At 40.8% G+C, this 14,940-nt stretch overlaps 1 protein-coding gene across 4 annotated transcripts in view; it reads left to right on the forward strand.

The window, feature by feature from the left end:
• The window catches only part of CUNH2orf76 (chromosome unknown C2orf76 homolog), a 45,874-nt gene that overhangs the window by 4,648 nt on the left and 26,286 nt on the right, over positions 1-14,940 (forward strand). For 2 of the 4 annotated variants that reach the window (XM_068139072.1, XM_068139073.1), the window contains exons 4-5: positions 2,841-2,878; positions 3,010-3,091. In XM_068139072.1, the coding sequence (XP_067995173.1) occupies positions 2,841-2,878; positions 3,010-3,091 (120 nt within the window). The other 2 variants (XM_068139075.1, XM_068139074.1) reach the window with 2 other exon arrangements.

Consider the following 14,940-nt stretch of genomic DNA (forward strand, 5'->3'; position numbering starts at 1 on the left):
CCTGTCTTGGAGTTTGTTAAATCAGATGTCAGTAACATACCTTTTCCTAAACTGGCCAATTCAGAGAGTTCCCTTGGAGTTTCGCTGCAAGTTTTCCCTTGTCTCCTGCGTTCCTGGAGTTGACAGACTCCTTCCTCTACAGTGACTCAAATAATTGAATGAGGAAAGTGCCTGATACATGTGAATGGTGATAGTCTCTTTGGCTGTTTGTAAGAGGTGGGGGGGAAAGCCATGCATTTCATTTTGAGTTATTGCTGATGGTCAAACAGATACTGCAAAAGGAAAGCAGGAAAAGCATTAACAATTAAGATCTGTGCTCTGTCAGTGGGAAGGACTTGAATGTTGCTATTGTTTTTAATATATTACTTAAGGTCTTGAAATCTAGATAACTATAAGTTTGAATTTGGAGGTGCCCTTTCAGCCCCTAATATCTGTGGCTTTGGATAGATAAGGGGGTCCTCTTCCTGCTGCTAGTTTTGTTGCTTAGAGCATTGATTTATTTTTTCCCAAGGCATATGTTGTGGCGAAGCATGTGATGGTGATGTGTGGGACAGAGCATAATGTGGATGGAAAACACTGCAGAACTTTAAAACCTGTTACACCAGTTAGTGGAGGTCTACTTGTGTTGGGATGGTGCTAGCTGTGTGGAAATTTTCACAGCAAAAAATCAAAGCCCAGTTCCTCACCCTCCCCTCAGGCTGCGAATCATCCAGGTTCATTTTTTTTGGCATCTCCTGTGTGCTTTACTCTCGTTTGTGTATGAGAGTTATTTTGGTGATGAAAGGGCAGTAATAGTTCTGCATGAAGTAAGAGATTTTTCTTTCTGCTTTGTTTGGCAGTGCCAAAATAAATCTCACTTGAACATGGCTGTCTCTCACCTTGCCTATTTCAGCTTCCTTCTCTCCAGAATGCAGCACACCACTTTGTTCTCTCAGCATCATGTGTGATGTCACATTTGTCTTCTTGGCTTGGTGCTCTACCTTGCATCTCAAAGCTTACGACTTTCATTTTCTTTTAATTTCTTTGGACAAGTCATTCTTGCTCGAGAACTCTCCTCAGTGAATCTTCTGTCATTGCTGTCTTTTCAGTAATGATGTCAGCCTAGGTGTCAACTTGTTTCATAAACTGCTTCTCAGGGTTTTTTTTTCCCTTCATTAATGTGGAGCAATATGGTAGATACTTCACAGAATCAGACCTAGAAAGTGATTTCTTATCTATTGTCACAGAAGATCTATTACAAGAAAAGGAAAGATAAAAATTTCAGAATGTGATTGAGTGGGAATAAATGGGGTTGAAACAGCAAAGTCTGTTGAGAGAGCATAAAGCTTTAGTTAGGATGAGAAGAGGCTGCAATTTCATTTTTAACAGAGAAGCCATTTAGCAGCTCAGATGAAGACAGAGTAAACTGCTGGGTGCCAGTGGTGAAGTTGTGAGCAAGTGAAATTGAAACAATAGTTCAGAGTATGACTGGGCAAGAGGAGAGGAAAGAGAATGTGCCACAGTAGTGGAGAAGCTTAAATCTAACAGGCAAAGGAAGTTTATTTGTTGTGGTAGGAAGGTCTCATACTGCAGTCTATTTCTGCTGTGAGTGCTTGGTCTTTTTGCAATGTTTTTATGCAAGATGGAGCCTGGTAATTGCAATTTATTACAATATATGTCTTGCTTGTAACATCACACTTATTAACAGCACACCAAAGCTGCCTTCTCAGTGACCTCTGCAGTGGGAATGCAGAGTATTTTTTCTTTTTACCTTACATAAGGTTTAAAATGTTAAAGAGGTTATAGTAGTATGTAAGCAAAGTCCAGAATGAGAATGTGATTTCTGTCATTCTGAATACCTGGATACTTGCTCTCAGTAGTTTGAAAGCTGATTTTTCCCATATTTAACTTTCTTGCATAATTCTCTTACCAAGCTATTTCAACATATAGTGCTCAGTGCATAAATAGAACAGAAAATGACCAGGCAAGCAGAACTTCTTTTTTCCTTCTTTGCTGGGAAGGGATTGATGTGTTATTGTGATTTCTATTTATTTTTATCCCTCCAAGAGACTTCAGAGTTCAATTTTTATGCTTATTTATTTATTTCTTATTTTTTAAAGTCCTGCATAGGCATCTTCTGACTTCCATTCTCTCTGGATCTTTGCACTCATCTACTTGTTTTAGTGACCACATTATTTTCCCCCATTTTTCCCTTCTGTTAACAGAGCCCTGCCCATATTGCCAGAGGAAAGGGATACTTCCCCCCCACCCCTCTTTTGTATAGCTTAATTTCTTAAAGTTCAACACTGCACAAACATATCAGAGAGAAATGTTATTGAAGAGGGGATAGCACTAAAAAGAGGATAGGCTGTGCATGTTTGAAATTTCAGCCATGGTTGCTTTCTTCCTGAGAAGGGAAGTTTTGAGGAATGATCTGAAGTGGTCACGTTAGTCTGTCTTAATCATTTGCTGCCTGTCAACTTAGTTGTAGTAGTTGGCAGTGCATAAATGTTTTGTCCTGCCCCAATTCCCTGTGTGAAACCTGCTAGTTAAAACGTCCTAACTGGCATTTAGGTTGATGTGTTTTGACTGGCAGTTGGGATGGTCATTAGTTATTGTGGTTCAGCCACCAGACAGAAGTCCACCAGAATGTGGTGTCTTAATGCTGGATTGACTGATTTAAGACTCTGGCTGCAGGAGTGGGGGATTAAATGTTTTCTTCTCTTTTAGGTTGAATGCACAAAATTGTTACTAATAATAGATTTTGAACCTTACCCCTTTGTCTCCTTTCCTCAAGCACAGTTTTCAGTGTTGACTGCCTATTAAGCCTTATTTTAGGAAAACATTGTATTTTCTTTCAGATACAATGAAGATTATTCACCAGCCACACAAATCTAAGGTATGATAATTAGCTGTATTCTTCCCCTTTTCGGTGCTTCAGTAGGGGTGATCTCTGCGCTGTCAAACAAGACCAGGGCAGAGACAGTCAGTAAATTCTAACTCTTTGTATTCTTGTTCTCTGATTTGTAGACTGGTGAACTTGTAGTGGGTTTGGAGGACGATGACAAACTGATTTTGAAAGAAGGCAGTACGCTGAGAGCAGCTGGAGTAGGTAGGAGCACATTTGTATTGACTGAAGGTGCTGTTCATTGTGGTTGTCATTAAACTGATAACTGGCTGATTATGTTTGGATAGCCTGCTGAAAAGTAAATGCTATTCCTGATGCTCTTTACACTACCTGATAATTATTCAGGGAAGAACGGGGCGGGGGGGATAATGTACATTCAAATCATTGGGCTGAGGGCAGCAGGTATCTGCACTCCAAATGCTCAGAATGCAAATTGTGATTTTTAGAGGGTATGCTTCTAATTCTGCTGAGAGTAATTTTAAATGATTGGCAGATAGGTTATTAGTACCGTGTCTGCTTAGTCTTATCAGTAACATTTAAACTGATGTTTTGGTTAGAAATGTAAGTGGTGGAACCAGCCCAGAATAATGAAGTAAGATTACGTTTGTTTAATAGGCACTGTATGCTGCACGATAGCCAAGCCTGCTCAGGAAAGCTCCAGCAGTTTCATTTAGAGAATGTGCTGAACATAGCAAAGAGCTGAAACTTGACCTGATTTCTCACATTTTGACAGGGGACTACATATAGGGCATGTCTTTTGGTAATGTAAAGAAATGTCTGTCATGATAAAATTGATGGTCCCTGGATGTCCTTTGGGCTTCTCATAAATGTGGCTGAATGACTTTGTGGCAGCAGGGTACTTAGGGGATGTAGTTGCATTCCACCTTGATATGGACATTCACTCATTTGAATCTGATTTGCCTCGCTGGAACGAGTTAACTGCCCGTGCTCTAAGTGCAGGGGAGTCGAAGAGAAAGCTCCCTGCTGCTCCCCACACCCTCCCACTGCTTCCCAGCTAGTGAATGGGATTTCTTTCTCGTAGGTTTCTTGACTCTTTTGTTTCCTGCCACTTACTTCCTGGTTTTAAGTGCCGTGGGATGACTCTTTAATGTATTTCTCTGGAATTCACTGCAACTGGCCTCAGTATACATTTCCTAAAGGTCTTTGGGTGTTCCTGTAATATGAATTATAGTTATTCTCTGGCTATTTATACTAAACCAGGCCTTTTTATGTGGGTAAAAAAAAAAGATTCCATGGGAATCTCTCTCTCAAGTCTTACAGATTTGTAATTTAGTTAGCAGAAGATAGTTTTGAGCACGATTTTTACATACTTTACACAAAAGAGGCAATGCAGTTCAGGAAAGGGACAGATGACAGCGTCAAGTGTTGAATTAGAAGCAGCCTTCTCCGGAGCTGCCTGCTTTAAAACAGGCATTGATATTTTTATATGCTGTGGGTCTTTGAAATTAGGTTTGTTAGCTACAGGACTGAAACAGTTAGATACAACCTCAGGAACCAAGTGTCAAAATTCCAGAGTAAATGCTCCAGTGAAAGAAAGTAGCAATGAACCAGCTTGTTCTGTGTCTCTGTACAAAGAAGGGTGGCTTATTCAGGGAAGACAATTTAAGGCTGCTTTTGTTTGTTGTTTTATTTTTCAGAGCAACTAACAGCAGTTCCTCATTACTATGCAGTGGGCATTCATGACAGAAAATAAAAACTCTGTCTTTGTGAAGTGCCATTTTGAATTTTGATATCTTCCAGCGTATCTTGATGTGAAAATTAGCTGAGTTAGGAGCGGGATCTTTCTAGTCAAATCTTGCAGAAGCCTTCCTTCTTTAACAAGAAATGGCAAAAAAGGAAACCAAGGAAGTGAAGTATGATAACATACACTGCTAGCCCTCATTTCATATGTTTTCATTTAAATCAGTAGGAAGAGTTGAAATCTCCCATTGGCATATTACATTTTTTTTCCAGTATCTAGTCTGGACAAGATTTACTGAAGTAAAACAGAGAATTGCTGTTAGAAAACATGGGGAGTTCTGAGACATGCAGGACACTTTTCCCTAAGCTGCTGTTGATTGCCCATGGCACTTCACAGGGTTGGGTTAGAGAGTAAATGATGAGGACATTAGGTAAGTATCCTCGGGAAAGCCTCTGTGGTAGTGATTATTATTACAGCTATTATCTAGTCAGCAAAGTTAATGTTTGCCTGCTTTGTTTTGTTGGTTTTTTTTTTTCCTTTTAAGAGCAGGATGTATGTTAATAAAGCATTCAGTATTCATTGCAAAGTCTTATCTGTTTTCTACTTGGGATTCTAAAACCCTTTCCACTCTTCCCCCTGCCCCCCTTCTTTTTTACAAGACAGGCAGACTTCATTAACTTCAGGTTTAATTTAAAAAACGAGTGTGGAACTTATTGGCTCAGCACCTTAAAGAATTCAATGTTTAATAATTGTGAAGGCTTTCCATCAGATTTGTCTCTCTTCTGAATTAGTAATGTTGCTGACTTACTGTTTTAGAAGAGGAAGTCCTTGACCTACCGGGTTGAAAGAATTGTGACTGCTCTGAACCTTTGTGGGTCCTTTAGCTCTGCCATATCCCCTGTGAATAATTAGAGGTATTTGAAGGTATTGCTGGAGAAGCCAATTTGTGTCTTTCACTTTGCATATTGTTGAAGCCTCATGAATTAATCATCAGCAGGGCAAAAAATTAACTTCTTCAGACACATATTTTGATGGGTCATGAGGGAGAATGTAAAGTGATCTGTAAAATATTCTACTGATCCACTAAGTATTAAATTATTATACCTACAGGCTAATTTAATGGGAAAAAAAATAGTTTCTTTCCCCCCTTTCCTAACAGCAAAATGCACACACACAAAAAACCAACCAGGAGAGAAAACCAAGCTGTGTTGTTTTTCTAGTGTTTGAAGACATTAGAAATACAATCACTTAATTTGCTGAATGCTTGTAGAAACAACTCTGAAAGCTGCATTAAATCTTGAGGGGGTGGTGTGCGTATTTGCTTCTATACATTCAGGTTCTTGAGTTTTGTTTGGGGTTTTTCTGTGGGGTTTTGGTTGTTTGTTTGGTTGGTTTTGGTTTTGTTTTTCTTTTTCCTGTTTGTTTGTTTTTAACAAGTTTGAACAACATCTTTGATACCAGCATCTTCATTCCAAAGCTACGAGGATGGGAGGGGAAGTGTGTGGTGACTTACAATTATCTTTGACTGAGAAGCTGCCAATTGTCTTCTGTGATTTGAAAGAGCTGGCTGTTGGCTGTATGCTAAGTATTTTTATTTTTGTATTTTTTTTTTCTAGCAAATGAGACTGAATTAGCATTCTTCTGTGAGGAAGATTACAGAAACTACAAAGCTAATCCTGTTTCAGCCTGGTGAAGATCCCAAGAGATTGTTTTGTTTTCCCATACCTGTTGTGAATTTTCCTTATTCTGCTTAATGAGGTTTTGCTTAAAGATCAATAAATCCTAGAGGATTGCTTTGCAAACAGTGCAATTCCCTTCCTATAGAAATTAATTTCTGTCAATATGAAAAGGCTGAGAGAAGGAAAAGTGGAGGACAGAAATGACTGGTCTTCTTTCTTGCATTTCTTTTTACTTTGCTTGCCTCTTTCAGTGCACACAGTGCAGTCTCTGACCTGTGACACATGTTCTTGGATCCTATAGCAGACTTTAGCTATGTATGGAGATTATACAATGTGTAGTAAAATTCCATCACAGTGCTAGCTTCTAATGAAAATGGAAAAGCTTTATGACCAAGCCACTGGATGTTTTGGAGAGCTGGAGAAGAGAATCTCTGTTTTAAGCCATTGCTTTACTTCTCTCATTTCATGTTTGATTGCTTTTGTTTTAAATGGTGCAGACTGGCAAGTGTTTCATGCTCTTCACTGGTGAATGCTTTCCTTTATATTCTCTTCTAGCCCTCTTTAGCATTCTGGAAGGGATAGATGACTGTTAGGAGGCTTTTGTGTTCAAGGACCAGCTCGCTTCTGTCTAGCTTTACTTCATGGAGACACCTTAATGTAAGTAGGTAGCAATTTGAGTTCTGCCAGGACATCAGTGTATGTAAGTAGGAACTGGGCCCTCTTCCAAATGGAGTGAAAGCTTATGATTTCAGATTTAAGAATAAAACTAGAGTAGTTGCATTTTTGCAAGGCGAGGCCCTGTCTGAGAGCCAAGACTGGAATTGATTCTTTCATGCTTTCCAAGAGCCAAATACTCTGTTGCTGTATGTTAGTTCTTGGTAATTCCAGGCTTTCCTACTACATTAACTAAGTCAAAAATAATGAGAAATAAACATGCATTCAATAAAGTACCTTTAGATAGATACTGCTTATGAAACTGCTTTTTAGGGGTACCAGGATGGGACACTGTGCCTTTAAGCCTCTCTTGACCATGATAAAAGCGATGCTGGCTGTCTGCCTTAGCACGCTGTTTGGGCATAGGCTTTGCTAAATCAAATCAGACCTCATGGGCAATTGCTTTAGACCCACTCATCTACCCTCAGCTATGGCTGAGAGCTGACAACATCATTTCCACAAGAGACTTTCCAGAGAAGTAAGCTTGTAATTTTCTAGAGCTTTGATTTTTATGCATTTGTTTATGTATGCATGCCATCTGTTGTCATGTGATAGTGAAAACAAATGGGTGATTTCCAAAATATCTAAAAAGAAGTGGAGTACTTTAGATAGAGAGCCAAAGAAATCTCCATGTGTTGTTCCCACCTCAGTTTCTCCACTCTTCCTGATCTAAATCTTTTCTGATTTAGACTGATTTTGGTAGCTGGTGTTGCTGATAGCTTTGCTTCAAGCAGACCTTTGATCTCATGTGAAAGTAGTCTACTGTTTTGTCATCTGCAATTAAAAGGCTGATTGTATCTTCATCTTGTAAGGAGAAGTCCTCTGTTGCTGGAGTCACCTGTGTTCTTTTGGAATTTGGATGCTCTTGTACATGCTCTGATGAATTTATGAGGAGAATTTACCACTTGCTTCCTCTTCCTGTCCAAGCTGCCATTCTATTGCAGGTGCCTTCTCCCCAAGCATGGGCCTGCATCTCAGCTACTTTCTTATACTCTCTGTCTTGTTTGCAGATTAATCTGGCTAGAAAGAGTTTGTACTCATCTTCTCAGATAGTTTAAGCTAATGCATTGCACTCCAGAGTATACCAGCTGTGTTCAGCCATATTTACCATAATGAAAGTAATGCTGTAGGAAGTAGATGGCATACTGGAGAGATCAGTGTCTCAGACTGTCCTACCAAGGCATCTGGGTGATGTCTGTCAATGCACTCAGGCTCTCAGGCTGAACAAACACTATCATTTTCCCCCTTCTGTTCTGGGGATTTGAATTTTATCTCTATCCCTTTCAGACAGATTTGAATGGGTTTTGTGATCTCTTTAAGGCATTTGTGTTTGAAAGAGTCACCAAATTTCAACAACTACCCTTTCAGGGCTAGTACTATTGCAAATGTTCAGTACCACATTGAGTGTGGCACTGTGGCAGAGCAATTCTACAGGATCAGTGAGAAAATGGTAAATGTTTTAATGAAAATATTCAAGAGTGCTGTTTCTGGCACTCTGGTTTAGCTTCTCTTTCCAAGGGAAGAGTTAAACTGCTGCTTTGTGAGCTCAGTTCTCTCTGGTAGGGGCACTTCATCGGCTTCTTTCTGCATCAGCACAGTAGAGCCTTTTGTAATGCTCTCAATAGCTCTACTTGGCAAACTGGGTTGTTCCTGAAGTGTTCTTCTACCTCCTTTTTTAATTGGACCTTTAATAGTGCTTCTTTCAAGTAAGCCCCACAAAGCCATAGATAATAATTGACAATTTAAGATAGATGCTGTTCCAACAGTTTTTGGTGGGTTATAGTATAGCCTTGTGTCACAGCAGGTTTGATTCCAAGATTGTTGAGTACTCAATGAAATCTGTTAACACTGGTTAATAAATTAAAGACTGAGATATCTTTGCCCATGTTGTTATCAAATTGTCTTTCTAATGAAGGAAACCACCTACAGAATTGGTACCATGTTTTGTACCAAACAAAATGGACATGAACTGCTGCATTGGTTCACAATTACTGTTAATCCAAGTAGAATAGAATAGAATAGAATAGACCAGACCAGGTTGGAAGAGACCTTTGAGATCATTGCATCCAACCTATTATCCAACCCACCTAATCAACTAAACCATGCAACCAAGAACCCTATCAAGTCTCCTCCTAAACACCTCCAATGATGGTGCCTCCACCACCTCCCCAGGCAGCCCATTCCAATGGGCAATCACTCTCTCTGTGTAGAATTTCTTCCTAACCTCCAGAAGTTGGCTTCTCCATAATGTATAGTGGGATAAATCATAGTTTTGCTAGTGTTCTTGGACATCATGGGGTTAGTGAGGAGTCATCTTTCAGTGTGGTGTACCATTATTTATTTACTGACTTACAAAAAAATAAGAGCAGCATCCAGAGTGCACTCTGATGAATACAACTTCTCCTGGGTTGTATCACAGCAACAGGGAGGGGCAGTCAAACTGCAAGCCAAGGGGTGTGTGTGTGTGTTTCTTGGAGAAAACATGACTTCAGAGAGGCTGAAGTTTTGCTGAGGGAATGTGGAAAAACAGTTACTAAAAGTAAAAAGAGGAAATGAGGAGAGGAATTGTTCTGAAGATGAAGAAGTGGTAACAGTGCAACTGAGTGAGGATGCAAAATCTTGAATGTATAACACTCTTGGCAAAGAAATGCTGAAGGAGTGCTGTCTTTCACAGCCTAAAGCTATGAAATTGGTGCATTTTAATGATTTTTTTTTTAATTAAACTCAAACTGCTGGAGTAGGTGTCTTGTTTCTTTCTGTTTTTGTCATGTTACACACTCTGCATGTAACAGGTGGTGTATTTTTATGTCTGGAGGTAGTGATGTATCCTCTCAAAGAAGCAAGAGCTGTGAAGACTGCTACACATGGATAGCTGAGTTAAATGTTGACAGTTACTAATGGCATAAAGGAGTCTCAAAGATCTGATATGTACCAGTGTTAAAGTTGTGGAGCTGCTTTATTTGATGCAAACATGCTGTCTTAAAGGTGATCTGGAGATAAGATAGAAGTTGTGGTTTTCTCTTTCACTCTTTGGGAGTATTCAGTACATGCCCTGACAGGTCACTGACTTAAAAGATGATCTTGAAGGTCTCTTCCAACCTGGTCTATTCTATTCTATTCTATTAAAAAATAAGCTTGCAGGTAACAATCCAAGAGCTACCACAGCCGTGCCAGGGCATCCTCTGGTCCTGGCCTTGGAAGCTAATAACCACAGAAATCCTAAGTGTCCAGAAGTCAAGAAAGAAAAACCAGAACACATAAAACTCATTCTTGGTGTCTTATGACAGCAGCTGGCTGGAGGCATTACCAATGTTTAAGGCAAGTGCACACTTTTGCTTAGTGAACAGTCTAGACTGAGCACAGTCTTGCTGGTTGGCACCTGATACTCCTTCCAGGACTTCCTTTTCATAGTACTACTTGGCACAGGTTTGCAAATGATGAATGAGTCAGGCAATGATGCCCAGTAGGCAGCTTTGCTACTTTTCATACAATCAGGACGTTGACTTTTCATTTCCTATTGAGTTAGAGAAACAGACACACCTTTGCATGTTTTCCCAGCCACTTCCCTGTGCTTCTTACTGACACCTCTGCTGATTTGTGTTGTTTTAATGATTAGGTTTGCACCTCATCTGATATGCAATAGCAGCATTCGACTTGCTGGAACGTTTGTTGACTTGCTGGAACGTGTCCAGAGAAGGGCAACGAAGTTGGTGAGGAGTTTGGAATACAAGCCCTATGAGGAGATGCTGAGGGAGCTGGGGTTGCTTAGCCAGGAGAGGAGGAGACTCAGGGGTGACATTATTGCTCTCTACAACTACCTGAAGGGAGGTTGTAGACAGGTGGATGTTGGTCTCTTCTCCCAGGCAGCCAGCACCAGAACAAGAGGACACAGTCTCAGGCTGCGCCAGGGGAGGTTTAGGTTGGATGTTAGGAAGAAGTTCTATACAGAGAGAGTGATTGCCCATTGGAATGGGCTGCCCAAGGAGGTGGTGGAGTCGCCATCATTGGAAGTTTTAAGGAGGAGACTTGATGGGGTGCTTGGTGCCATGGGTTAGTTATTTAGGTGGGTTGGATTGGTTGATGGGTTGGACGTGATGATCTTGAAGGTCTCTTCCAACCTGATCTGGTCTATTCTATTCTATTCTATTCTATTCTATTCTATTCTATTCTATTCTATTCTATTCTTTTTTCTACAGTCACTGATAGTGCACAACAAGGGATCCTTTCTTGCTTTACAGGAGGATTTGCACAGGACAGCAGGGTCCACTGGTCAAGTAGAAACAAAAGTGTTTTTATCAGAATGCTTTGTATCTTGGAAAGAATTGAGAGAAAGTACATCAGGAATGAAAGAAAACCCATAAAATCCAAAGCAGTGAAAAGCCCAAACCTATTGCCATAAACTGGCTGCAGAGAAAGCCACCAGATGTCAGCACAGCCTGTTCTTTCGTTCTCCAGACCCTGTGTCAGCCAAGAAATATGCAATGTTTATGAAGAGTGCTTATCTGTGAATTGGCTTAGCCTGCAAATTCTGTACCAGGGCTGGGGTGATGAAAGCTGAATCTTTCCTTGCAGAAAGAATTTCTTTTTATATTAAAATCAAAAAGCGGCAAATTGAACTGGTATCGGCGCTTAAATTCCTCTTGTTGGAGAGCATCCTTTGCAGAGCCAGTTCCAGCATATCTAAATCTTTGCATGCTGCGAGGAGGCATTTGCAGAACATTCATTTGAAGAATTGTCTGGAAAAGATCAGTGTTAATTTGCTGAGGATTTGTAAAGTAGACTTTAAATGTGCCCTTCTCTCCCCCCCACCCCCTCCATTTTTAACACAAGGAAAACCACCCAGAACAGACACACATGCAAAGCAGAGCAAAACATCTTCAGCAACAGAGCTTAAGCACACAACAAATGTATCCTCCATGCTTCTGACCCTAAGCTCCTGCTATTTCTTCCTTGTTAGAGTGAGGGCTGAGGAGAACCTGGCTCTGCGTTCTCTGGGCCATGCTTTCTGAGCTGTCACGAGCTGAGATGGGATATGAGTTTCAGAGCCCAAACCTAAGCACCATGCACAGCTTAATGCTGTCAGTGATTGAAGCATGCATGGATGCTGCCTGGTTAAAAGGGTAAATTTGAATTGTTGCACAGGGACAAGGTGCAACAGAGCTTTCTGCTGAGATTCCTGTCACTTTTCTTGCAGCAGCTTGCAGGTGCCAGGGAGACTATTGAAGAGAAGGAAGTTAAGTGGCAGGTAGAGCCTGAGTGACCTGAATTCTTGCTTTCTTCTGTTTTGGGCTGCTGCTTTACTTCCTTTCTTCTAGCCTCATAGCACTGGTGTCATGCTAGGGGCTCACCAGAGCTTACTGTTTATGAGAACTGCTTATTGATTCCTAACTATCATAACCCTCACACACTAGTCACAATCTATAGGTGATGCATGGAAAACTGCAGCTGTGCTCTTTGCAGGGGAAGACCTACTGTGTGGATGGGTGCAGCCAGCATGGTGGTGCAGCTTGTCTGGGAGGTGTTATTCTTGCTTCTCTTCCTTTTGGCAGCACCCAGCCCTGCTTCTCTGGGGGTCAGCACCCTGTCTTGAAGCATGACACATAGCTGAGAGGTGAATGCTTAGGCTGGTGATGCAGTGGGTGAGAGAATGGGGCCAGAGCTTTCAGCTTCCTGTAGATAGGATATTTTTTATAAGGATTGTACCTTGTGTTTGCTAACATCCTCCCTCTCTTTCTCATAGCAACAGATTCTTTCCTTTGTAGTGGGCCAAAAGCAGCTAGCCAGAAGAGTGAGAGTTTGACATGGTAGTGAATATATTCAAGAGCTCAGTATGACAGAGAACATAAGGATTTACCTTTCTATGTCCGTTTCTGCTCTCTGGCAGGTGACTCACAGTGTTGTGTACCAGGAATGGCAACAAGTACTGTAAGAACTTCAGCTGTCAGCTTGCATTCCACACCTTGGGAAAGCTTAATTCTGCTCTCTAGCTGAAGCCTAGGGAACATCTTATTTTATTCAGTGAACTGAGACTTCTGAAATGGAAGGTGTGGTGTGAGGCTGTTTTTTCATACTACTTCAAGGTCACATCTTTGGCTCTTTGCATGTATTTGCGTCCATGCAACTGGAGGACATCAGCTGATTTTAGAGTCAAAGGAGCAATCTAGAAATTAAAGCCTTACATTCTAGTAGTTAGCATCATGGACATTGCTTCACAGTACTCTCTTTCCCTATCCCACCCAAATTAAATAAGCTTGGTTTTGCAAGACCAGACTTGAACCTTGCACAGCAACTTTGTTTTCTAGAGTGCTGAATGAGACAGCTACTTAAGCTTTTGATTGTAGATAGCTCTTTAAGCCAGCAAGCTGGCTTGCAGCAGCTGAAGCTAGCTAATTGCAGACCAGATATAGGAAACAGATAATTTAGCAGCTGAACAGCAGCTGTAGTGGATCCTCCAGCACTGAGGTTTCTGAATCTAAAGCAAATGATCTTTCTTTGTAGGAGGAATACATTAGTGCCACTTTAAGTCTTCAAAAGGTTCTGGTAGTACTATAGCTTGCAATAAGTGATCCTCCTGGCTAGCCACACACAACAGTTATTTTTAGTCTTTGATTATGAAAGTCCTGCACACAAGAACTGTCCCTAATCATAGATGGTATCTTCCTGCTGCGTGTTGTATGCTCAGCTGTAAATTAAGCCTGGTTCTGACTTCCACTAAAAAAACAAACCCTCATGAAGGAATTCTGCAAAACTGGTGCTGTTTATTGAATCAAATGAATAGATAAAAGAAAACTGTCCCAGTCTAACCAGTCTCAAGCTGCACCAGGGGAGGTTTAGGCTGGATATTAGGAAGAAGTTCTTCACAGAAAGATTGGCCATAGGAATAGGCTGCCCAGGGAGGTGGTGGAGTCACCATCACTGGCAGTGTTTAGGAAGGGACTGGATGGGGTGCTTGGTGCCATGGTTTAGTTGATTAGATGGTGTTGGGTGATATGTTGGACTTGATGATCTCAAAGGTCTTTTCCAACCTGGTCTGGTCTATTCTATTCTATTCCACTCTATTCTATTCTTCCACTCTATTCTATTCCACTCTATTCTATTCCACTCTATTCTATTCTTCTACTCTATTCTATTCTTCCACTCTATTCTATTCCACTCTATTCTATTCCACTCTATTCTTCTACTCTATTCCTCTACTCTATTCCTCTACTCTATTCCTCTACTCTATACTTCTACTCTATACTATTCCACTCTATACTATTCCACTCTATTCTATTCTTCTACTCTATTTTATTCTATCTAGTCCCTTGAATCTGAAGCGTGGTCTGCAGGTCCTGCTACCTCTGTGTGTGAGATGTTGAGCTCAAGGGTAACACCAGAGTTTTGTAGCAGGTCATGTAGCAGAGCCTGTAGCAGGTCATGCAGTTGCACTGGCCATCTCGGAAAGACTGGGGGGAGTACAGAGGTGCTGAAGCAACTGCATCCCCTGTAGAGATGTAACTGTAGTTTGATATATCACTTTGTAAGTAAATCCCTGAGGAGCAAGAAACCAACTGCACTGTTAAAAGCCTTGTATTATGAAACAGGAGGAGTGAGAGAACTGTACCTGCAGAGGTTAATCTTCAGCACAGGAATTTAAATGGAGTCATTAAAATCAGCTTACAAATTAGCTCATTAAAATGCTGTGCTGCAGATCTAGAAGTTGGTTGATCTGGCATGACACTTCTGTGAAGAAGTGACTTAAGAGACAGAGAACAAATTGATAGTATTAAAACTCTTTTCCAGTCCTATAAACTCTCATTTGGACTTCCCACTTTCTTGAACTCTGTATCAACAGCACTTTCTCTTTAGTGAATTAAGCTTGTTTGATCCTGTGGTACAAGTACTGTGTCATATCACTAGCTTCTTGTAATGGAAGGTGTGTCTGTATACACTTGTGCCCTCCCACGTGCATAGGAACT

Source organism: Melanerpes formicivorus, unplaced genomic scaffold (genome assembly GCF_026170545.1).
Source record: "Melanerpes formicivorus ecotype bairdi unplaced genomic scaffold, bMelFor1.0.p_v2 SCAF_5, whole genome shotgun sequence".
NCBI classification, from domain to species: domain Eukaryota; kingdom Metazoa; phylum Chordata; class Aves; order Piciformes; family Picidae; genus Melanerpes; species Melanerpes formicivorus.